General features: G+C 35.1%; 1 protein-coding gene across 1 annotated transcript in view; it reads left to right on the top strand.

Moving 5' to 3' along the window:
• Positions 1 to 25,717, top strand: part of LOC134145154 (protocadherin-11 X-linked-like) — an 82,677-nt gene that overhangs the window by 28,681 nt on the left and 28,279 nt on the right. The window contains exon 2 of the mRNA XM_062584397.1: positions 23,343 to 23,926. Coding sequence (XP_062440381.1) covers positions 23,387 to 23,926 — 540 coding nt within the window. The 5' untranslated portion in view covers positions 23,343 to 23,386. The remainder of the gene's footprint in view (positions 1 to 23,342; positions 23,927 to 25,717) is intronic.

Genomic DNA, 25,717 nt, shown 5'->3' with positions numbered 1-25,717 from the left:
AATACATTTATAGGAAGTGAACCTCTTTTCATTGTTCAAATCATTTTTATTAGTAGAAAGGAAAAATCTGCCAAATAAGCCCAGTATTGCTAATAAAAATTATTTAAAATAGTTCTGAATTGCAGTTTTGCCCATCAAGGTTTTTTATTTGAGAATATTGGGTGGTATTAAAAAACTGACACTGACCTTTTGATTTGACAAAAATGTGAAGCTGTGAAGATTTTTTTTTTTGATACTGTTAGCCTGCCCTGAGAGCTGAAAGTACTATGTTACTGTATACCACAAATCAAGCTTCCTATTTATACCTGAATCTTATCCTTGAGATTAAATTTTTATAGAATCATAGAATTCACACTAGAAGGAACTTTGGAAGAGCTCTAGTCCAATCTCCTTCCTGCTCAGAGCAGTAGTAGCACTGAATACAAACCAGGCTGCTTTAGGCTTTGTCCAGTTGGGCCTTGAAAACCTCGTCACAACCTGCTCCAATTCTTAATTATCCTAAGAGTGTTTTTTTTTTCCTCTTAGTATCTAGTTAGAGCCTTTTAGTTTATGACCCTGTCTCGTTCTTCCACTGTGCATCTCAATAGAGAGCCTGGCTCTGTCTTCTTAGGACCTTGCATACCGGAAGGCTGCTATTAGGTTCCCCCTCAAGCCACTTCTCCAGGCTGAATATACCCTTTTCTCTTGGGCCCTTTCCACAAGGTATGGGCTTCAGCCCCTGACTGTCTTGGTGGCCCTTTGCTGAACTCACTCCAGTTTTTCAAGATCTTTTCTGTACCGACAGGCCCAAAATTGAATGCAGCATTTGAAAGGAAGTTGAGTACGTATTGAGTAAGGGGGAATTATCCCTTCCCTCTATCTACTGGCCATGCTGCTGTTGGCCCAGCCCACTGTGGTGTTAGCTTCCAGGACACACTGCTGACTCCTCTTTAGCCTACTGTCCACCAGGACCCTTATGCTTTAAAAGGCTTTAAGAACCTCAGCATTATCCATATTTACTGTCACTCTCCCCATTGAGCATTAGGCCAATATCTTCCTTGTTTGTTGTTCTACTACTGCTAACAATGGTAAAAGCACTTCTTGTTGCTTTTGATAGTTCTTGCCAGTTTCAATTGTAGTTGAAATTTGGCTTTCATATCACCATTCCTGAATGTCTGGCAAAGTATCTGTGTTTTTCCTTTGTTGTCTGTCTTTGCTTTCACCTCCAGTATATGTGCTTTTTGCACTGGATCTGCCTGAGTTCCCTGTGTAACTAAGCTGGTCCCCTGGTATGTCTGCTCATTTTCTTGGGTATCAGAATGGAGTACTCTTTTACTTTGGAAGGTTGTTCTTAAAGATCTGCCAGCTCTCTTCAGCTCCTTTTACTTTCAAAGCTGCCTCATACAGGATCTCACCCACCTGAAAGAGTTCCCTGCATAAGCTGAAGTCTCTTCTCTTGAAGTCCAGAACTGTACTCTGCTACTTGTCTTCCTCTGTCTGCTCTGGATCCTCAATACAGCTATTCCATAGTCACTACAACTAAGGGTGCCACCAATATCACATCCCTGGCCTGTTCTTCCTTGTTGATGAGTAGTGGATCCAGGAGTGTGTTTGCTGATTATGTATTACAGTCTTAATTTGCTTCTATCAGCTTACGTTTTCAGTGGTCAGAAAGATGGCATTCTCAAATTATTTCCGTATGAGCTAACAGCAGAGCTTCATTATATATCCACAGTTTCAAAGAGCAACCCATATATCTAATGAACCTAATTCAAAGATCAGTTGTCCACCATGTCAAAAGACCTGTTGGTTTGCACACCCTCCTCCTGCCCTAATTGCAGGAAGGTCTGGCATTAGTATCTGCAATGACTTTTTTAATTGCTACTACTGAAGTAGTTCATAAAGCATTGCATTTTAAAAGTTAGTGTTGTTTCAAAAAAACCACAGTCAAGTTTCTCAGAGAAACTGAGAATATTCTAATTCAAATAAATGTCAGAAGTATTTCAAGTAACTGAACAACCATGTTTATATCTTTAACTAGACTGCTCATCAAATAATATGTGGTACCTGTCACACACATACTTGTGTAACTAGACATTTTACCAAATTCAGTGAGGTGTAGCTATTTTTGTTAATTAATTACTAACTTATCATTTTAAGAAATTGTCACTGGGACCTAAATGAAATGGATAACAAGACAGTTTGTTACAAATTCAAATGAATGTAGATCTAAGTGGCAAGTATGCAATCCAAGAATATTAGAGTTAGAATTAACCGATCATTTAATTAGCTGTACCAAGCAAAAAGTCAAGAGTTGAAAAGATCTTTAACTGTTCACTCACAGGATTTCACTTCCAAGATGCTACATTTTAAAGCTGGAAAACACATGTACTTAGCAGCACATTAATCTATGACTGTGCACTCTATTAAGTAATACGAGATTTTTCACTGTAGTTTTTACTCTAGCAATTAAGAGTTACTTGCTGTTGTCAAATGTAGTGTTCAGGTAGGAAAATGTATAATGCTATAGTATTAGAGACAGTTTATGCCTTTTATATAACAGAGAATTTTTGCTACCCAGTATTTTGGATTGATATAAGTAAGACTAGAAATAATGTAACAATGAATCTCTCACCAATGCCAAAATTAACATTGATTCTAATCAAATTAAGGCAATAGGAGTCTTGTCCAAGTCAATGGAGGGTCAATAGAAATCAACAGAATATAGTACAGGGCTATACTATTCTTCTAAAATAAATTCTTTCTCTATGCAATTTGCTTTATTGGGATTATACTAGGGTAAACTTTAGCTAATTTTATTTAAATACTGCTGTTTAAAAATCAGGTAGGAAACTGGAGGAAGGGGATTCTACTTTTCTCAAATGGAAAACCATTTTTCCTTCCATTCACATTTTCCTCCCTTTCTTTTCCACAAATCAGTGGCAAACGAGATATTTGAAGTTTACAGCATTCTGTCTGAATGACATGCAACTGGAAACCAAAGTGATAACAGAGTATTCATTAGAATTTATTGGGCAAATACTATATTTGATTTTAATTTATTCTAATTAATTCTAAAACTTATTCATGAGTCCAGACATACTGTGGTGAGCTACTAGCTAAGGAATATACATTAAAAGAGAGAAGATTTTCTTCTGTGCTCCTTATTTTACCAACATATAAAAAGGGACAAATGGCTTATAGCTTGTACATATCTTCCATGGGCAGGTAGTAATTTCAGTCAGAATGATGATTAAATACATAGTATATTCGAGATACAAGTAGCTGTGCAAAAGCTTTATTCAGAAAATTTTTGGCTGTTTTGAATGTATGACTTCTAATCTTTTAAGCCAAATCTGTAGCTGTTATCATATGTTGTGTTCTAGTACAATAGCAATTTTACATAGTAATATATGAAAAATATTTTTAGCATTTATCATTTGTCTCAATACAAGAACACATTCATTCTTAAAACGAAAACAAAAAAAATATAATAAAAAAATACATTTTTTTCCACCATGGCTTAAATACATGCTGGTAATATATGACATAACCAAACATTTTTAGTTGATGAATACAAGATTTTACATGTTTATTTAGCAAGCACAGAAATATCCTCTACATAAATAGAAAAGCTTTAAAAAAAATTTAAAGCAGGAAATCCAGTAAGAACTGAAGTATTTTTCTCATTTTTATCACAAAAAGATAACAAACCCAATGCTTAACAACAAAATGAAAAAAAGAAGAGTTCATATACCAGTGATGACTCTAAAAGCCTGAGCAACATTTACAAATAACTTGTAGAAACCTAGGCTGCTCTCACTATTTACCATGTTATAAGCTCCCTGAAGACTACCATAATTAGTCTTCTCCCTTACAAGTGATTATGAGCACCTGCAATTTAAGAAAATATTTGTGTTTGAAATAGGATCCCCTGGGGTGGTTTTTTTTTTTTAGAACCTCACTCATTTGTTTTTAGAAGTTCTTTTCCACTAACTTCTACTCTTGGGATACATTAAATGGAATGGAACAATCCTCTCTGATTACTTTCAAAACCAGATGAGACCAGAACCAACTCTGACAATGTTTTTTCTCCCCATGAAACCCCCAATGTTTTACTTTGGAGTGAGTATCATGGACTCAGGTAGCTGAATACAACCTGGTAAGACAGGGAGATAAGTGAGGTCTAGATAGAGTGTGATTGGACCAAGAGTAGCCTTGAAAGCTTTTCACATCATTCTTATTTGAGTCCTCTGAAAATTTCATAGCATATGGTGACAATGTATGGATCTGTATTAATTGCTGTATATAATTCCCTCCATGAAGGCCTTTTAAAAAATTGTAACAACCAGGAGAGTGGCAAGATGGCTGCATAGAAACTGCATTTCTGGGGACCCTTGAACCAAAGTCACAGAGGATACAGGGTATCTAACTAGATAGCCTTGATGTCCTGCTGTGGAAACAGAATGGTGGTTCATTTGGAAATTCTGTCTTGGGGTGTAGCTACTCAGCTATTCAGTAACAGAGATAGAGATTTTAAAAGTAAGTGGATCTTGATTTGAAGGAAGATTTTTGTTAAGGTAAGGTAACTCCAAACTTCACATTTTCTCACTGTTCTGTTACACCCTCTCTCAAAATAGACTATATATCACTCTTTGGGAATTATGTAATACCAGATATCAGAAGGTGGTTTTGGTACTGGAAACCCTTGTGCTGTGTTTCTCTATTCCTATATTCTCTATTCCTGTTAATTTGATTGTTTAACAGGTTGTACTCTAAAGAAAGAAACCGTCCATACCTGAATGTTAGTATTACCATTAAGCCCAAAGAATTCCTCAGTAAGAATTACTTAATAGTAATTCTGCTTAATGTGAGAAATTCACTGACATGATGAGCCACTAAGTCTTGCCCATTAATTTCACAAATCTAAAACATGGATATACCAGAAAATAATTTGCCTCAGTTTTTATTTTCACACACTGTTGAGAAGAACTATCTTAGGCTTCATTCCTACAGTACATCAGGGATTAAATTTTAGTTGTGTTTTGTTTAGTTTCATTTTCTTAAGAAATTTTACAATTTCTATGATCTTTCCACACTATGCATTGAATCACAAGTATAGTCTGATGGAACTACTTCTTTACATAAGCAAATGTCAATGACAGATAAAATCACTGAAAGTGATTTGGCTTAAAAAACACTTTGTTTTAAAGCTTTTTAGATACAGTTGATTTACTAAACTCAGATGAAGCTCTGTAAATGTCCTTAGAGAAATAGCAATGTGCAGCTTTAAGGCTTTGAGCCTGTAGGTAATGCACAAGTGTTCCAGGACCCAGAAAGTCTTCCCAGGTTCCAGACTAAAACGTCTATCATGGGAATCTTCTTAGTTTGTGCTGATAAGAAATTCAGATATGACCTTTCTGCTTTGCATCCAGCTTTCACAGGAAGAAACGCCAAGTGCACAAGCTTAAAGGAGACACATGCTGGCATAGTCTTCAGTCTGGCTGACTGGGAGACCAAGACTCAACAGCTCTTGTTGTACAGCTGAGAAACATCTAGATGGCTCTGATTTTCAGTTTCACCTCTCCTCTAATAAAATCAAAGACAATAGAGACACTATATTCTAGGAGTAAAATCATCAACTGTTTTTACGCTAGAGTAATTTCAGAATTTTTCTGCTTTCTATAACGCATTCATACCAAACTAAGTAAAGGTTAATTAATATCAATCCAAGAAATACACTTGCTCCAGACAGGCCTCTTTTCTGTCTCATCATGTAAATGCTTTAGAAGAACAGGAATGGTATAAAGCTGTTTATATAAGTCTACGCTTGGCTCAGAGCCTACCTATAAAAGAAGGTCCTTTCAAGGACCCATGTCCATTCCCTTTAAGGTTTCTTAATGTTGTCAGAAAATTAGCTACACTTAGTACTCGCCTGACCTAATGAAAAGGACTGCATGCAAGCAAAGGGGCACAAACCTAGATTTCTCAACAAGAATAACAAATAGCAAGCACTGGTTTTTCAAAACTGCAGTGGTCCTGGCTGGATATGCTCACCTTGTAATCGTGTTCTCCCAAGAGTCTGACTCCCAAAGAAGTAAGGATACTATTGTAATGTCAAATCTGAGTTACTGTAATAGTGATTATTAAAAGTTAGCAGCTGTAATTAGTGGAGAATTTTGAAGCTGCAGTGTTGTACTGTCAGTTGTAACAGCTTTTAATTATTTTTTTCTTGAAAGTGATCGCCTTTGCTGAAGTTGACTGTGCTTTTATCATTTTTATTCTGGAAATAAGATGACACATTTAATATAATTTAGACAGAAATACTGTTATTACAGAAAACAATTGGAATCTGTGAACTTTTTAAAAGATTTTGAACACAGGAGACAGTCATAGTGCTTAGAGGGATTTTGTCATCATCCAATTAAAATACTCCTCCATTCTCTCTAATACCATTCTATCTGGTCTTAAAATGCATAAGACTAATTACATTAGCCCACAGAGACTTGCATGGCTAATACTATTGGCCATTTCCTCAAATAGAAGAATTATAAATGCTTAACCACTTTGCAAATAATACTGGTATTTCTACTGGAGGACTAGATTTGATATAGAGATATACTGTCATATCTAGCGTCTGCTTGTAGCAGAATATGCTACTCAAGCTTAGAACAGATGCCAGTGTTGAAATTGCAACTGCCAATTCCATTGTCCCTTCAGCCTTTAGTTCATCAGGAAACCAAAACCTTTTGTTGCTATTTCTAATCTGGTCTTATGCTGCGGATAGAATAAAGACAGAGCTTTATAGATTAGCCTTATACTAAGACAAGCTTTGTTACATGTGTCTTGCCTCCCTTGAAGTCCCTCCCTACCAGAAGAAATCCGAGAGATTTCTGGAGAAGAACTCAGGTTTTCAGGGACCCAAAGGAATGCAGTTGGTGTCAGTGCTAACTGTAAAAGCAAAGATTCTGAGTTAGCAGACTACTCCATGCAGCAATCTATAAGGCTAGATATGGTTGCAGAATTACTGTGCAGTACTATCATTTTTGGCAGGCTGCATCCGTATCAATATGCATGAGCACTTAGATGAATGAGAGAAGAATCTGTAACCCAAGGGATGTTACACACTGATGACAACAACCAGGCACAGGTCCTCTACTCCAGACATGTAATTAAGATTGCGTTCTTTTACAGTTGTCATTCTGAAAGAAAGAGAATTGCTAGGCAGCAAAGTGCAAGCAGCACTGGGAGTGCAGCCGTTCCTGCAGCCAGTATTGATGTTTTCACTTTTTGGCTCTTGCTTCATAGTAGATTCCTCAAGATCAGAAAAACGGAAATTTCTGTTGGCTTTTGGAGCCCCACAAACCTGAAAATGAATCCTCACATCATGATTTATTATTAGAGACTGATTTAGCCCATGATTTTTAGTTCTGAGAATGCTATCTCACCCCAGCATGATGAGACAGTAGATTGTACTCATGAATTTTAGTTTCGTATTTTATTACATTCATATCCAACTAAGAACCCATAACAGAAGAGATTCATGGCCATGTTATGATTTGGTTCATGTATTCAGTTTTTAATTATAGCAGCCATTACTGGCTCTATTCTACATTCCCCAGACTCTTTAGGAAAGGAGATAAATACTGCTTCAAAAAATTTTTTTTTTTTTTTTGCTGTTATTAATGTTTGCGTAGGGATGATGTCTGCCAGATCACAAAAGCAGAAGTCGTCAATCAAGCAGTAATGAATAAGTGTCCTTTATCTTTCTAATACATATATCAAGAAATTTGAAGTAATTATAGTGTTCACAAAGGATAATTCCTTTTTACTGTGAAACTCCAGAGTTTTAAAGTGCTACAGAGAATTTGAATCTACTGAATCTAAATATTATATGGAAAATGAACACAATTTGTCAAACCGAGTAAGTTTTAAATTTCAATTTTCAAACATATTCAGGATTTACTTCCTGTTCCAGACTGAGAAAAACACTGCTTGTATAACACCTTATAGGGATTTTTTTTTAAATGTAAATGTCCATGAAGATAAATCTAATCAGTAGTAGATGCAGTGCAATCTAAAGGATGTTGGTTAGAATTGCACAGCTAAATGGCCACAGTCACATTTAGAATGTTCAGTATCTTGGAGAAGGAAAATCTTCTTGAAATACACTCTTTAGGTGAATTGTAAATATGGGTAATGTCTTCTTAAATTTTGGTTCAAAAGAAGTTTATTTCATTCAGTGTTTTTATTTCTTTTCCATATGGGGGTAGGGTGTGTGTGTGTGTGTGTTTATGTTCTAAACAGGTTTGCAAACTGAACCAGAAAGAGGATTTTGAGGTATTATGCTTTCCAGAGTAAATAGGTTTTTGAAATAATATATAACTTGCACTTTAAGAGTACTGGATAAAATTTTATATACTCCCAGTGCCGAGGGAAACTAAGTTTAGGAGCACTAAAGCATTGGTTCTGAATAAAGCATTTGTGATCTGACTTACTTTTAGAGAGACACATCAAGTTGGAATAGTTGAGAAGCAGTCCGTAGAATTTAAATAAAAAAAAATATTTTCAAGTATCGTCTGACAACTTTGAACACAGCCTTTCCACAGGCTAAAAATCCTACTATTTCTACAAAAGCACTGAGGATAATTTATAATTGAGTAAAGAAAGAAAGTAGTCTTTTTTACTATGAGGGCCTACTGGCTGCTGCTTCAGATTACTGACTTTTCATTCCAGTGTAAAGGAAAGCAGTATATCACCAAGATGAAACAGAAAGCTTAATAAGCACTGTATCTCTTGATGTTTATGGAAACTTTGCCAACAATCTTAAAAGAAGCTGAATTGCATCTTAAGATAGTGACACAAATGAAATTAAGGGGAAAACACCCTTCAGAATGGTAATGCTAAACATCACATTCACACTATTAAAATCCTACTTCATTCTCCAGCTAATTATACTAAATGACAAATTAAATGTGGCTAAGGATAATTGGAGATCTTACTTGTAGAAAAAGACTAGCATTTATTTTTTCAGTAGTGGGTTAAAATACTTGGTGTTGAGAAATCTTAGAAGTAGTTTGATTATTTACGAAGCTTTTTATCTAAAGAAATTGATCTTTGTTAACAATAAAAAGGTGTATATCTATTCCATGTTTAACATGTTTATAGAAAATTGTCACAGTCTTGGTCTAAGGAAAAAAATTAATTATCTTTTTTTTGCATACATCTATCCTGGTAAGTTAATATTCATATCCAGTTGATCAAGTGTGCTGTTAATTCTTGCAGAACATTTAAGATCATAAGATCATTATAGAGTATTTGTGATTGTTAGGCACTAGGTGGCCTGCTTGCTAAAATATAGTGGTAAATACATCCACAAAGACAATATGTAAAAGCAGTAGGTGAAAATAAAGTATCTTTAACTTCTAATAAAAGAAGATTCACTTAAACTACCTTATAACAAATTAATATATGCATAGAAATCTAAAGAAAATACAACCTACCTAAAACCAACTTAGCATACAATTATTTTGGTCTTACCTTGCAGGAAAGTAATTTTAAGTTCCTCTCTGTTTGAACAAAATCGGTTACTCATCTATATTACTACCAAAACATTCTTCTCTTCCTCTTGAGCCCCCCAGCTCCCCACCAGAGTGGGCACTGCTGAGATATCAACCTACATGTTCCTCTTTTTTCTTTCTCACTACTGTAAAAGATCAAAGTTTCCCACAGAGAGAGGGGATAATGACTTGCCTATTCTCCAGTATCGTAATATGCCCTTAGTTCTCTTGAGGGAGGTTTAAAACTGGCAAATACAACGTAGTAGTAACATTGATTTTAAGAAGTATTTGGATTACTGTATTATGCTCAGAAACATAAAAAGACCCATATTAGTTATTGTTTCTAATGAGCAAATGTAACAACTCTTTTAGAAGAACACAGTTCACAGACACTTCAATGTGATCTCAGGTAGCAATCTACTGAAAACAATAATTAATAACAGTGAACAAGAAATTTGAGTATCTTACAATACCTTGCTGAAATTATTTTTTTCTTTTTTTTAGTAGCTAAAGGGTAGAAGTGACCTGTATTCTTCAAGTCTTGCAATCTGAGTGCCTTATTCCTGTGCTGTCACAGACAGCTCTTTATCATTTTTGGCTCTATTCATGTTTTCATTTGTTTGTTGGTGACTCTCATTATTGTCAGTGGAAAGAGATACCTTGTGACTTGAGAAGGTGTGCAGCTCAGGCTTTTGGACATTGATTTGTTTTAAACAACAAATTGTATACATTTTAAATATTTACAACAATGAAATATTTCAATAACCTTGATTAAAAAATAATACTGTTAAATGGTTAAATGATTAATCACAGATTAATTTCAATATCGTTATTCACCTTCTTTTTATAATAATTTCAGTTCAAATGCAAATTAATGATAAATCAATGATAGACAAAATAATCATCTGAATTTAAGCTATCATTGATAGAACTCTAGAATATTAGCAGTCACGGAAAGTGCAAACCTTTTCAGTGTTCTCCAGAGACCATGTGAAAGGTATACATCTAAACCAAATACTGGAACATAATCTGCATTCCAGAGAACACTATTCTGGTCATCAGCTTAGAAGTTCACGTTGCAGATAGATTTTAACTGGATTTCCCTAATGTCCCTGTGATAAAACAACAAATGAATAAACAAAAAGCCCTATGGCACTGATGTCTAATGGTATAAGAAAGGACACTATGTGACTAGGTTAATTACTTGTTTCACTTTCTCCTGAAACCTTACTGAAATGATATGAATTCAAGCAATGAATTCAGATGATTATATAGATTTCTTTAAGACACAAAAGATACTGAAATCTGGTGTGTGTGTGTGTGTGTTTTAATCTGAGTAAGAGTAGACTCGATCAGTAAATATGTTGTACATTATAACTGACATCATATATTCTATGAAGATCTCAAAGCTTTTCTATCACAAGATAAACATTGTGTGCAGATAGAAAGGAGCTCTAAGTACTTGTATTTTAGTAATTTGATCAAAAAGTGTATGCTTCCACATTCTAGCTGAATCTGAACATAAACCTCTTACACTGATTTTAAAGAAATGAGAGTATCCCTCAGGTTATAAAGAACGAGTCTCCATTTTAAACGATGAGGCATCCACTATGCATTGTCTGAGAAATAATACACATCCTCAAACTCTTGTCAAAAAAAAAAAAAAAAAAAAAAAATCCAATTGTGATACATGGCACATGATCAAAAAAATAACAGTAGTGCTGCTAATAGCATTAGTGAAGGAATAGATGTGCTTGCTTCTACTGATGCATAGAGGAACATCATCTTGAGACACTAGATTCCCTCTAGGAATTCATTGTCTCTTGGTGTCAGAAAATAGATGCCATGTACTGCGTCACACGAAATACTGTGGATTTGTAGTAGGTGTACAGACCTGCAAAAAAAATGGAGACCTAAGATGCTGTATCATACTCAAAATTTTTAACAGTGGCATATCTGAGAAAATTCAGAATATCCCATAATACTTTACAATGTATGAGGCTAATGCTGTTAAGTTCCAATAAGGTATACCAATAACAATAATCCACATCGTTCCCATTATGCCATAATTCTTTCCAATATTTTGGTCATAATAACCATGTTGTAATAGAAATTGTGGCTAATTTTGAATACTGTGATATTTAAATACTTCCATTTCCTATACCAAAACAGAACATCTTTGAGAAATCCGGGAAATGTGCCCTAGCCTAGGGTATATAATGCAAATTTTATATAATACAACATTGGTATTTTGACAGCTTGTTATCACAAGACAGCAAGTTTTCTTTACTAAAGACCACGGGCTTGAATTCTGCAAGTTATAAGCATCTACAATTTTACTTTAAATCAGCAGGAGTTCTTGCTGATGGTTATATAAACATTGTCAGCTGTTAAAGATTTGAAATTTTATTCTTTATTTATTTAATAAAAGATCAATATTACTAATTCTTATACTACTAATGAGTGAAGCAGTTAATCTTATCACTAGTGGTCTTTTATCTTGTAAAGTGAAATGCAATGACATCCCTGTGTCATTTGCGTTGATCTTAAGTGACTCAAAATGACTTCTGCTTATGAAGAAAAACATGCCTTTTCTTGGTAGGTGGATTTAGAGGCATAATTAGCTAATAAAAATTAATATTTTCTATCACTATCTGATGTGTTTTCATGACACTTCCAATGCAATCCTAATACAAACGCCTTATTTGCAGAAATAACTGAAACACCTTTGTTCATTTCTACTTGAGTAAAACAAGCAGTGTCACCAAAACGTGAAGCATGATAACATTTACAAATGATACAATCCCATATTAGTCAGAGATTCTGTCTGTTGTGATTAATACAGCTAAAAGTTCGGTCTGGATTTTGTGGTATTTTTGGTGCCCTTTTTCTGTCATTTTTAAATTTAAATAATAAGTTATTATCAAATGGTGAAGTCACTCCATTTATATGCAAAACTAGCTTTTTCACTTGGGGTTACGGAGTACGGACATGACTATTAGACAAAGCAGAAAAAGAAGAATACAGATCTATTTGAAACTTTAATCTGATCATTGTTCACATTCCTTTAAGATTTTTCCTCATTTAATTCCTATTTTCTGATATTCCATTTTCTTCAGAAATGCTCAGCGTAGTGTCTCAATAATGATAAAACCAATCATGTGCCCATAATCTGTCAGAAAATGCTCTTCAATATTACTTCTAAATATTTTTCCTTGAAGATCGAAGACCTACAGGACTCTTATTTATAGATGTATGCTGATCTCATTATTAATGTGGTGATGTCTTTTTTTTCCATTAAACAACCTTTTCAAGCTGTTCATCCTCTTACACTTTGTCAAAAGAATCCAGGAGACAGGGAGGATTGGAAATAGTATCCCAAACTTTCCTATTCTAGATCAAAAGCCCCAGTCTATCCTATCTCAGTTGTGTCTAGACATCATTAGCAGTAGCTGGGCACATTGAGTCAATGGAAATGTATATTTCTAGCTAGAAATATTTTGTCCATTTTACAAAAACTCTTTTATTTCATACTGACTACTGACAAGTTCAGTGAGGATGCAGTGAAGAAATGCAAAACTGCACATTTTTCATTTGAGAACTGGTCTATGAAGGAGTCATAGTATCTTAGTTAAACTTACGCATCTTGGCAAACATTAAAAATACAATTTTTTTGATATTCTGTTAAGCATTGACTTTACAAAGGTATTTTACAGTCAAGAGCTTGCTTTGTTAAGGCCTGACATTTGTAATAAAATCTAGAATGAGGTATTCTATGCTGACAGATCACATTCTATGCAAATATTTAATAAAGATATGTTACTGAGATACATAGGCTCACTTCATGCTTAAATTAAGGTTTAGTTTTGGCAGACTGTGTAGGCCTTACAGGAAGTACCACTGATTTTATTGGGCTTTGAATCAATTTAAGAGAAAATTGTTGATCTCATCCCCCACTTTTTTATTGTACCATCCCCCACCAGATTTATTGTACAGCAAAACAAAATTCAAAGTGGAGAATCAGGTCCTGCCCAACACACTGATGTAACACATTTTCAAGTATCCTTATAATGCAGTTTCATCTGATTCTTTGACTCTGTTTACCAAGTATCTTTTGTACAAGTAGTCCCATTGAATTTTGGTAGTTGCTTAAGTCTAAAGAGCTATTCCAACTCCATCATTTCCACCGGATAATTTAGTTTTCAGCTACCTTTCCAGAATCATTTAGTGTACTGCTCCTGGCAGAGAATTTCAGTGCTTTGAGAAGCAATCCATGTGTTTGCAGTTTTGGGATCTGTCAGGGTGAAAGGAGCTATGCACATCATAGAAAATATTTTACCAGAGCAGTTAAAATATTATGGTGATTTTTTTTTCTCCTAATAATAATAAAAAAATATTTTACATTTCGGCCTATAGAAAGTATGCAATTAAAGCAGTCCTCTTTTTATATACCAGTAAGACATAACTTTTAGTCACAAGAAATTTATTTAAAATATAGCAGCTAATTAATTCACTTTTCAAAAGCAGTTATATCTTTAGTCATGTATGAGTTAATATCAAGTCATGAAAAGTTCAGTCCTACTCCATTAGTATGTAGTGTTAAATTAGATTTCTTTGCAGTTCGTGCATAACCTGCCATGCATCTTTTGTCTGAAAGTTACATCAAATAATGTGAAAAAATGATTTTGCAGAAATCAGAGTATGAAGTAACTATTATTTTTATTATTGTTATCATTAATTACTTACAAATCAGGGTCATTTTGTGCTACAAACATACGACAAGGAGAGAATTCTTCATTAGAAAAACTTGTAAGAATCAGAGTAATAACAACAGGTAATTAAAAACAAATGGAGTTGGGTCACAAGGAAATAATGAAAAGATGTTTCTGAATTTGATTTTTTAAATATGTATATTTTATATACATATTTTATATACATTTAAGGCCATGAGAGGTAAATTCATGCCTTTAATAGTGTGAGATATGAATTAGTAAGTAAGGCTTGATCTTAATCCTATTAACTATAATGAACTGGGATCAGACTCAGATGCTATTGCTCTCCCACTTAATACATCACAAGAGATCTTATACCAAATCGCTTTTCATTTTCTTTGCTATAATTTTCTGTAGTTAATGGAGAAACGGTGGTTCACTTTTTCTCATAGATTTTTCTAATACCATGCAAGGCTGCAGCTGCTCTTCCTAATACCTTTTATGTCTATAGCACCGTTCATTTTGAAAGATCCCTGAAGTGCTTTACAGATTCTAAATACAGGGATTTTTTCTCATGCCACTTAAAGTCTGTACCAGCAGTGTTGCACTAAAGTAGCTTTGAGAAAGCAAGCACAGAATAATTTATCCAATTGAACCTGTGAAACACAGAACTATATGTAGGCCAGACTGTGATAACTTGGAACTTGCAGAGAGCATTTGCAGAGAGAATGCTTACTCACATAAAAATTTCCAAAAACTACAGCTTCCTTTTGTCCCCAACCTCTTTGACTGCCAGCTAGGGCAAAAGACTCCGTGCATGCCTATAGCACAGCTGGGCGGTATCGCGTTTACATAGCTTGTGTCTGATTAAAAGTGGCCCCCTTACCGGGTCATGACTGGCAGCAAGGGAGGCTGCTCCGCTAGGTCTGAGGAGGGTGCGTGGTGGAAAATGGCGGCAAGTGGCAGCAAATGGCGGCAGGAGGCTGGGCGAGGGCAAGGGGGATGCTTCTCCAGAGAACCTTCTGGAAGGGCGGGGGGAGCTGTGTGGTGGCCGCGGCCTCGCGGCTGAGGGGAGGCAGCGAACCGCGCAGGGAGCGTTATCCCGGCTGCAGCATGGCCCGAAGCAGCTGCAGGGGGGAGAAAGTGAGAAGAGAGCTTGTAAATCGTGGTATTTCCCTGCTTCTAACAATTTTTGGTGCGAGGCCTTCTGAAGCTAAAGATGGTAGGTTTGCCTTTGCGTTGAGGTGACAGGAAGGAGAGGTTTTCTGGAAAGGACCTGAGGGCCTGTAGGGGGAGCAATTAAACCTCTGAACTAGCTTAGATTTAATACAGACCTGGAGAAAAGAGGCTCACCTACCAAGACGGTGAGTGAAGAGAAATTTATTTATAATCCCTCTTTCAGTTCTGTCTCATACTGGGTTTTCTCTATAAAATGTTCATAGTTTTGGTTTATATTATAATAAAAGATAGATGGGGGGGGCGGTTGTGCTCACCTGAGAAAAGCCCATGTTGTCACATATGTTGGTTGGAAGAATCTTTTGTTTTACGTGCTGCAATGATTTATTCATCTTTTGTATTTAAATAGGGCTAGCCATCTGAAAACGTCACCCTTGCAGTGAAGTTTTTTCTCATATTCAGGTGGAACTTCCTGTGTTTCAGCTTGTGCACGTTGCCTCTTGACATGGTACTCCTTGGAGCTTTCAGGGGTCATTTTAAGTTGTTGTGTGTTCCTGTGTGTATCCATGTATTACGTGTATTATCTTTGGACAAACACAATAATTAGACTGCTAGCTCATGAGAATTTCATACTGAGGATGGCGTAGGCAACCTCTAACTGGCAGCAGGGCAGAGATGCAGAACCCATTATGTATAAAGCAGGTGATACTGACAATCACTGTTTCAAAGGACTTGATTCAAGTGACTATAATCTGATTTACTTTCATTTTGAAAAGCAGTAAATTAAAGTTGAAATGCATCTAATGATCACGCAGGTGATTTAACGTAACTTCTTAGTGTGATGTCACATTCTCTAGCCAGTGGCTTGTAGGTGAATGTTCTTTTGTTTACTTCAGCGGAAGTCTGATTTTCAATTTTGAAGTATAAACAGATTTTGTTCTATCAAGATCTGTTTATGCATCAAATCTGAAAGTTACAGCCATTTAATATATAAAAAAATGTATTCAGATGTACAAATTCACAAATAAAATAGTATGGTATTATGCATTGCAATATTAGTAACTTGATTTTTGCTTTACTTGAATAAAATGTCATTCATTTTATTGGATTTTACTGAATATATGTTTGAATTGGCAATGCTATGTTTTGTTAGCTTTGGCATTGTAACATTCAGCAACCTTACAAGCGCCCCATTCCATCCCCATCCCCTCTCCCCACCACATACACTATAGTGTAGCCATGCTATCATCAGGGAGATCTTCGCCTTTTTTTGCAGGGTTTCTGTGCTCAACCTTGAGCTTTCTGTTCAGCTCTGGTGCAAAATTGTTTCGCTGATAATAGCAGCATCACCAGTATATAAATAAATTTGATGCCACATTGTTACAGTTTTCTGAAATAAGTCACAGGGTATTTTTTTAAACATGTACCGAGTGGTCACTAGATATGTTTTCCCAAACGTAGGCTGTACTTATTATTTTAATAAAAAGAAAGAAGATTCAACTTTATGGGGATTCATGTGGAACAGTTACCCCTTATGCCATATGCCAATGTGACTGAATTCAGTTTGTTTATACAGCATGATTACTGTCTGTGTATATTTATAATTCTGCTCAGTATTTCCAGCATCCTGATACAAGTCCTAATAAGCAATTAGCAATTAGTTGCAAACTAGTCCTAGGAATATAGAATTCTTGATGCGGTAAGAAAATAAGGTGTCCTTGTTTTCTGTAACCTGACTTCTCATTTGTGTGACTGCAAGAATCTACCTTTTGATCATTAACTTTTTATTTCTTTAAGTAAAGAGTATTTCCTCCCCTTCCCCTGTGAAAAAGTAAACAACTAAAAACTATTTCTAATTTAGTTAAGACTATGAATCAGGAAAGCATGGAATCTGAAGCAAATTGTGGATCCCATTCAGTTTTTTTTTTTTTTTTCATTGACTTCAAGTGTATGGGGTGGTGCTTTCCAGTGGTGGTAAGAATTTCCAGTTTATTTTGTTCATCACTGGGGGGGGGGGGGAGTTAAAGAAAACTCACTCAAATCAGCATCATCATCATAAAAAACAGCAAAAGAGCAAATCAATCCTTTTCTGAACTTAGATGAAATAATGTGAGGGAGTGAGTTTGAGAGCCTTGATAATGTATGTTTCTCTGACAGGTAAGTCTTTCTCTTTGAATATGATCATGAAATATACGGACTGGATTCTGCAGATAAATAATGATGGTTGCAAAATAATTTGCTTGAAATGGTATGAAGTGTGAAAATAAGATAAAGGTAGTTTGCTATCATTTGTTTCTTCACCCTGAAAAAAGACAGTGTTTCCTGTTAGAAAACAGCTTTTCAGTGTTTCTTGTTGTCATCTTAAATGGTAATAAATACATCTGAAGGGTATGCTTGCTTTTTAGAACAACTTTTCTAAAAAGTTAACTTCAGTTAATATAAGTTAACCAATTTGCTTCTTGAACATGAGGTGAAGAACAGATACTCCTATTTTCAGCTATATTACTGATTTATAGCTGTTATAACTGTTAAAAAACAGAAAAAGAAAAAAGCCAGCAATACCAAGAAAGTCATCTACCTAACAATTAGCAGTTGAGGTCTACAGAATGAAGTTGGTAACTATGTCAGCGTTAAACAGAAGAATTCAGAAATTCGAAACTTCTCTCATATGGCACAGAACTGCTTGGTTATCTGTAGACAGTATACATCTTGTAGGAAGCCTTTGCAAACTGGAATAGTTACAAACAGCTCATATTTCAGTTAAATGATTTTCTGATCCTACTACTGACTGACAAAGTGAGCCCATGTGACTTGCAGATACTTACAGGGATCTTCTGCTATGAGAAACACTGATTTAGCAGTGTCTTAAATGCACATATTTAAGAATCTAGTGTCAATCAGCAGCAAAAGAAAGGGTTATTATATTGAAAAAGTTAGGTGTATTACCTCTGAATTTGTACACTTAATTAAAATAGTTCATGAACATGAAAAAAAGAATGAGAATGATATTTACAGGGTTTCCTCTGTGTTATGATTGTAGTATTTGGATAGTGATGCAATTTCAGACTTCAGTGTAATATTCCTGAGCTCTTAAAATAGTCTACGTAACTTTTTCCTCAAAGCTTGATAGTGTTGTAGTGATACTGTGTACTACTTATAACATTGTATATAATACAAAGTATTAGCAAATCTTTCTTAGTCTTAGTTAAATATGAACCTTAGTATCAAGATACAATCTTTCATTTTTATCTGAAGTGAACACCTGGTCTCTTTACTGCATTTAATACTTTTCTGTGGTCCTGTTAAATAAGACATAGCAGTCCAATCCTATAATAAAATACAGGAATTTTGACTCAGGTAGGACCAGTTAGTGTTCTGTAAAAGAACAGATTTGGAATCTATGTTTACGTCATACTCCATTTAGGTAATTATAGTTTTTATTTTCTTTCTCCCTGTCAAGTTACGTTTTGACAGCTGCTAAACTGAAGAAATGATAATATTTAGGTTATGTCATTGGTATTTAGTGTATCAGGCAAAAAGCATGTATATTTTAGTGCATAAATAGTCAGATGAAAGACAGAATTCATAATTGTTCTTTCCCTATTCTCTACTTCTACCCTTCATTCTGTCCATCAGAGGCATTTACCTTCCTAGCTCAGAAGTCAGCAGTGAACACATGAATGTGTTCTTTTGAAAGCTGGGAAAATGCTTTGGCAAGCTTAATGTTACCTTATGTTAAGTAATTTTGTTAGTAAATTTTTTTTTAACCACCTTAAAAGTGTTAGTGAATGTTTGGGCGTATTGGGCGTATTAAAGGTGCTTTACAGATGGACTACTGTAGCCTTTTGTACTTTTTATACCTTTCCATTTTTTTTTTTTTTTTTTTTTTTTGCGTGTATACAGTTATGAAGAAAACCTGCTTCCACATGCTGTCCTATCACTCTGCCTTTTTGCTCAGCATATGTTTTTTGGGTTTGGGTTTTTTTTGTTCTTTTTACATCTGGCTTTCTTAATTCACCTCTAACTTTTTCCGCTGTTATCATTCATGTACTTGCTTCTGACAATTACTCTTAGTGCCCTGTTTTGTCTGACTTTGTCATCTCCGTTTGTAATTTCTTTAGCTGTTCTTTTTTGCTTTTAGATTTCTATTTATATTTAGAGCTCCCACTTTCTAGTATACGTGTGTGCACTGTGTGAATATGTAGACAAATATAAGAGGTATTTTGAATTTTGTGCACCATTAGAAATATTCTGATATCGTAACTGTTTTTTCAAAATGATCGTTTGTTATTAGAGTGCCTCATGATGCTGTTTTATTTGCATTGCTGTTGCCATAGTATTCCAATCAGTTCTGTGACACAAATGTCAGACATCATACCGCTATGACCATACAAATAAGTTTCTTTAAGAACAGCTCTTTCACTGTGGCATAAGATGTTCCTTCACATATCTAGAAAGCAAGTTTAAATCACACTGGAATTTTTTTTCCCCTTAAAGGACCATGGCTGTGGTTATTAAAGGTTACATGCTCCTGCAGTTCAAGAATTACAAATGATTGTTGGTTGTTTTTCAACCGCAAGACTAGACAGTTTTCTACAAAAGCTCCTAAGCCTACTTATTACGTATCTATGTCCTTTATTTGTTCAGGAAAATCTGTGGTGATGACAGACAACATAAACATTAACATTACTTTTATCTAGTGTGGTATATAATAATACTATTCTGTTATTTTTTGGTTTTATTGTATTTTGATATGACACTAATATTTCTAACAGAATTCTTCAGCTTTATTTCATAAACAAAATATGCATAATAATGTAAGGTTAGGAAATTTCATCCACAGGTTGGGAGACAAACCTCTTGAGTCCTGCGCTTGCTGTTTTATAAACCCTAGAAAATCCATTGGGGTTGTAACTGTCTCTTACTGGATTACTTACTAGTTATTTTTAATCTAAAATATCTGTTCGTACTGTCACTACCTTCAGAATGGATTTGGAAAACTTTTACTGAAGTTTTTAGGTTGTTAGACTTAAGTGCTCATCCTGAAATTGCCTTATAAAACTTCCTTCATAAAATGCAAACTTTATTTATTCAGTATAATTAAAATTTCCTGCAACCTCCAAACCAGAGTGAGAGAAGAGCAAAGTAGCATTTATTGCCTTATTAATCATCAAAATATATTAAAGTATAAGAGTAGTTAGTAGATTATATGTATCGCTATATAACATTTTTATATTATTATAATTTATAGGTAATTTTTATATCAGTGCTGCCACCAAGTAGTTTAACACAGGTACTGGAATTTGGTTTATTTAAGTATGTTTTAATCCTCCTGCTCAGAAGTGAACTATAGGTTTAAAGTATTACTCCAGTGATGACAGAACATGGTATATTTTTCCAATTTTACAGTATTGCACTTTATTTCACTTTTTCTCCTCTACTGGAGGTTAATGCCACTTTTTGGTATGTGCAGAACATGCCACCATTCTGAAATGTTTTGAATTGAACATTTAAATATCAGCTCTTCGCTGTAACCAGAACATTTTTATTGCTATTGTGCATGGAAATATTGTAAATAAATATATTTTAACAGTAGTGAATATAAAAATATATTTGCTGAAATTATATCTTCTTGCTGCAGGTTGAATATCTGTGTGCAATTCATTTAGGAGGTATGATGATTATTAGAGTAACACCTCAGCTACAAAAAAATTGTAGCAAGTATATTTGCACGCCATTGTCACGATGCTTTCCTTAAACTCATATTGTTGCCATTAATAATCAATATCTGCTGATGTTCCTTAATCACATATTTAAAAGAATGTTAACATTATAATGGATTTGTAAAAAGCTGTTTATACTATACTGTTCCTTCACTCCTGAATACCTATCTAGTGTTGTATTGTGCCTTAAACTGAATTACCAAAACCCTGCAGATGTTGGTATCTATGCCACATAAACTGCATATCCAGTTTTCACCCACAAAGTGATCCTTGATTAATTGATTTACCACAATGACCAGTGTCTTTTTTCAGAAGTGAAGACTTGCGTAGTAGAATTTTTATTTCATGTTGCTTCTTTTGTATAATCATGAAGCCAGAAAATGCTTTACAGTTAAATCATGCTGATGTACAAAGATACACTTTGCAGTGTTAAAACAAGTTGCTTTATTTGTTACTTACTCCCAGTCAGAGGTAGGTTACTACTCCAAAGGTGAAATGGAATAACTATGTTAGTGTTCCTAATCTACTTCACTGCAAAGTCAAGCATGTTGACTGAAATTACTCTTAAAGTGGTATTGCTGAAAGGCAGTAACTCACAGGTAAAAAGAATTACTGGCTTCAGTAATTTCTTAAACTACTGCAACTTAATCTACAAGAGTAAACAAATTTATGCTATAAAATTGAGAGTAAAGTCCGAAAAGACAGCAAAAGAAATTTAAATTTTTATATGAACAAGGAAAGAATGTAGATCAGTTAGTAGCACAGGTACATGAGAAGCAGATGCTGAGGTGGTATGAACTGAAATTTCATTGACTAAAAATTCTTTTCAAAGGAACCTGTTGAACATCTATGCTACACAATGACTGTCTGAGACTATCTTAGATTTTGTAAAGGCAGAATTACCCAAATACAGAGTATGCCACATAGCATAATATTCTCTTCTCTTCTGAAAGGTTCTGAGATGAAAGCTTTTATCTTTATATACCTGTAAGTAATACTTTCCTGTTTCTACCCTGCAGTATGTTTGAGGTTTTTAACAGTCTTGGGGGGGGAGAACGTGTGGTTGTTTAGAAACTGCGCTGAAAAACATAAAATACTTTTTCATGCCCAAACAAATCCATACCTCACTTTAAGGGTATTCATATCCCAGAACATTTAGTTTATGCAAAAGCGAAGTGGATTTAGAATGATAAAGAGCTTATTTCAGGTGGTCTCCAGGAGATGTATTAAATACTGTCACATGTCAAAGAGGAAAAACTCACTACACCCCCCAAGGAAGCATAATAAATTAGTACTGTAATGGAAATTAATGACACATAGCTGGCATGGAGGTAGGCAGTTGAAGAAGTGAGACTATTACAAGTTTATTCTTGTTGCTAGGAAAAATCTGTTATCTTTAGTTCTGGATTGAAAACTTGAGATGTTCAGCTGTTGTCCTTCTGTGTTGGAATTTGTCCACTGCTCTTACGCATTTAGACATATAGTCCAAAATTCAGTGAATTGAATAGTAGTATTTCTGTTTATATTCAAGGATTAGGTCAGTTCTTGTTCTTCTAAAGAGAAGGACCGTTGTTTTTATATCCATAGCTATGTTAGATGGAGTTTCCACCCATTGGCTGAAGTTCAATAGACCCCCCCCCATTTAGATCAGATTTTCTTGCCTTTGTAAGTTTCTGTATTCAAAAATACCCAGCTTTTCTTATTGTTACGTAATTTGGTCAGTGTAAAACTTGATGGAAAATAAAGACAAGTGTTCCTGATTTGCCAGCTCTTAGTGAGAAGTATGAAAAGATCTGGTTCTCAGCAGATGAATGCTTGCAAATTTCTTACCCACCTCTTTCTTTGGAGACAAGAGGAAGAAGTCAAAGACAACATGGCAGCAGGTTCAAAGAAGGATTTTTCTTGAGTAGCAAAGGAAAATCCCATGGAAAAAGCATTCTTTATGTGTACTTATTAATATGTTCATTCATTGTGATCCAGTTCTAAGATTCTTACCTCTGTTCAGTGAGAAGGTTTAATTAAAGCCATGTGTAAGAGATTTTATAAAGAATTGTCAAGTAAAATATCATTTTACTAATTTAGGTTTTGCAGCAGTTCGGGTTATTTGTTATGGCTAAGATTCTCTTTCCATCGTTTTAAGAACACAATATTCTGCAATTTTTAAAGTTTCTTTCTTTTCATTTTTTTTTCAGTTACTCTTGGTCTTCTACACGAATATTCGTTAGTCATTCTGGAGATGGACTTGCTGTTTGGAACCTACCTCTTGGCAGTCTTATTAGCCTGTATTATATTTCAGTCTGGCGCACAGGAGAAGAATTACACCGTGCGGGAAGAACTGCCTGAAAATGTCCTGATTGGCAATTTGCTGAAAGATCTTAACTTAACACTGGATCCAGATGTGCCCCTTTCCTCACCACTTCAATTCAAGCTTGTGTATAAGACTGGGGATGTACCATTAATTCGGGTGGAGGAAAACACTGGTGAGATATTCACTACTTCAAACCGGATAGACCGGGAGAAACTGTGTTCTGGCATCTTCAGTGAGAACCGCTGCTTTTATGAGGTGGAGGTTGCTGTTTTGCCTGATGAAGTCTTCAGACTGGTCAAGATCAGATTCCTAATAGAGGATATAAATGACAATGCACCTCTCTTCCCCTCAACAGTTATTAACATCTCTATCCCTGAAAACACAGCGATTAACTCTCGCTATTCTGTTCCCTCTGCCATTGATCCTGACATTGGTGTGAATGGTATTCAGCATTATGAACTCCTTAAGGTGGGTTTCTTCCATTCTTTTGTATTTCTGTGTGTCTTTGTGTTAGTGCCAACCCACAAATGTTGTCAGCCCTCACCAGCCCATTAAAAATAGGAAGCTGTGTACCATAGTAGTGGTACGTTGTAAATACCTATCCTGAAATGTTAACCTACATACCAGGGTGTATTACAGTATGTCATATCTTCACTTTGTGGAAAGCTGCTTATATATTCATACATCTGTCTGTGTAACAGTATGAGGAAACACACACGTCTGCATTAACAGACATCCTCCAGCATTCCAAGTGATACACAGTTAGGCTATCAGTCTTCTTGGACTATTAAGTTGGTTGGTGGTCTCACCACCAACAACATGACAGACTTCAGTATAAAAATATTTTGCTGGGGGTCGATGTCTCCTGCTTGCATGACTGTTAGATTGGAACAGTAAAACTTAGCCCAGGTGATTCTGAGGCGATGTATATTGATACTGATGAGCTATTCCAGAACAGAGAAGAGTCCATTTGTTGAAGTAACTCTGTGAATTTTGGCAGATATAAACTGAGAGACATTCAAAGAGATGCACAAAGGCAATGATAGCAATGCCAATAGCTTTTAAGAAGCAGATATTTCATATTTCAGCTTCTTTTACCCTCTCTAACAAATGGCAAAAAATGCATGCAGTTGGGGGGGGGGGGGGAAAGGAATAACATGTAAATGTGAAAATAGCAGAAAAAGGTATGTAAGAGACAACTGGTTATAGATAGAAAAAAATTGACATTGATAAGGTGATTCCAAAGTAAAGGGTTACTTTCATATGATTGTCTTAAGCAGAGAGTTTAGAATAAGGAAGAAATGCATCCTAAATTGTTAGATTAGTGTATGAGAGGTTGAAAATGCCTTCTTCTCCTGTTTGCTGCGCAAACTATCTGTTAGTCTCCTGCTCAAAATTATTTGACATTCACGTCATTGACTACAAGAATATGTAACGTATACAGGCTGCCTATATTTCTTGGTGCCTTAATCACTAGTGATAGAGAGGAAAATAAGACGTGGTATTATAATAAGCTTATAATAAAGTTTTAAATTCCTAGGTTGCATTGCGAACAGATAGACCTATGTGGTGTTTTAGATAGTGGAATGTCCAGTAGCATGCAAAGTCATCTTTGTTTGACATTTTAACTAAGAATCTGGGCAACAGATAGCAGGATACTAAATTGATAATAGTAACAGCATGAAAATAAGAGCAGAAAAATATATATTGAAATATAATAATATATTAAAATATATATTAAAAATATATGTTTTTAAAAGCTATAGATGAATGGATCTTGTTTGCTATGGGAGAGAGGAAGATTTCAGAGAGTGTGAGGTCCAACTGATTGTAGTTCTGAGTCCAGGTAGGCATGAGGTTAAAATACATATTAGAAGAAGTATATATATATATATTCATGTGCATGGGTGTGTATAAGCTTCAGCAAGCTTTTCAGAACACAGGAAAAGTGTAAAAATGCACTTTTCTGTGTTTTTTTTTTCCTCAGGTAGTTGTCACATTGCCATGTGGCTGTGCTGCAAAATGGGAAAGAATTAGCAAGAGCCATTTCGTCAACTGTCAGCTACCTATGAAATTCATTTTATTAATAGCCAAATCATCTGGCATTACTTTTCGTTTAAAGAAAGAGGTGACTGAATATTTCACAAATCACAACTCTAGATCCAGCATTAATGCCTTTAGCAACCTGATCCTCGAAAAAAAAATCATTTGTAGTCTCAATATTCTCATGTAACTTTGGGGGCCACTGTGATATCAGTT

The sequence above is a fragment of the Rhea pennata genome, chromosome 11, assembly GCF_028389875.1.
Source record: "Rhea pennata isolate bPtePen1 chromosome 11, bPtePen1.pri, whole genome shotgun sequence".
Classification (NCBI taxonomy): domain Eukaryota; kingdom Metazoa; phylum Chordata; class Aves; order Rheiformes; family Rheidae; genus Rhea; species Rhea pennata.
Note: the sequence above shows the minus strand (reverse complement) of the source record. Positions and strands in the feature narration are given on the sequence as shown.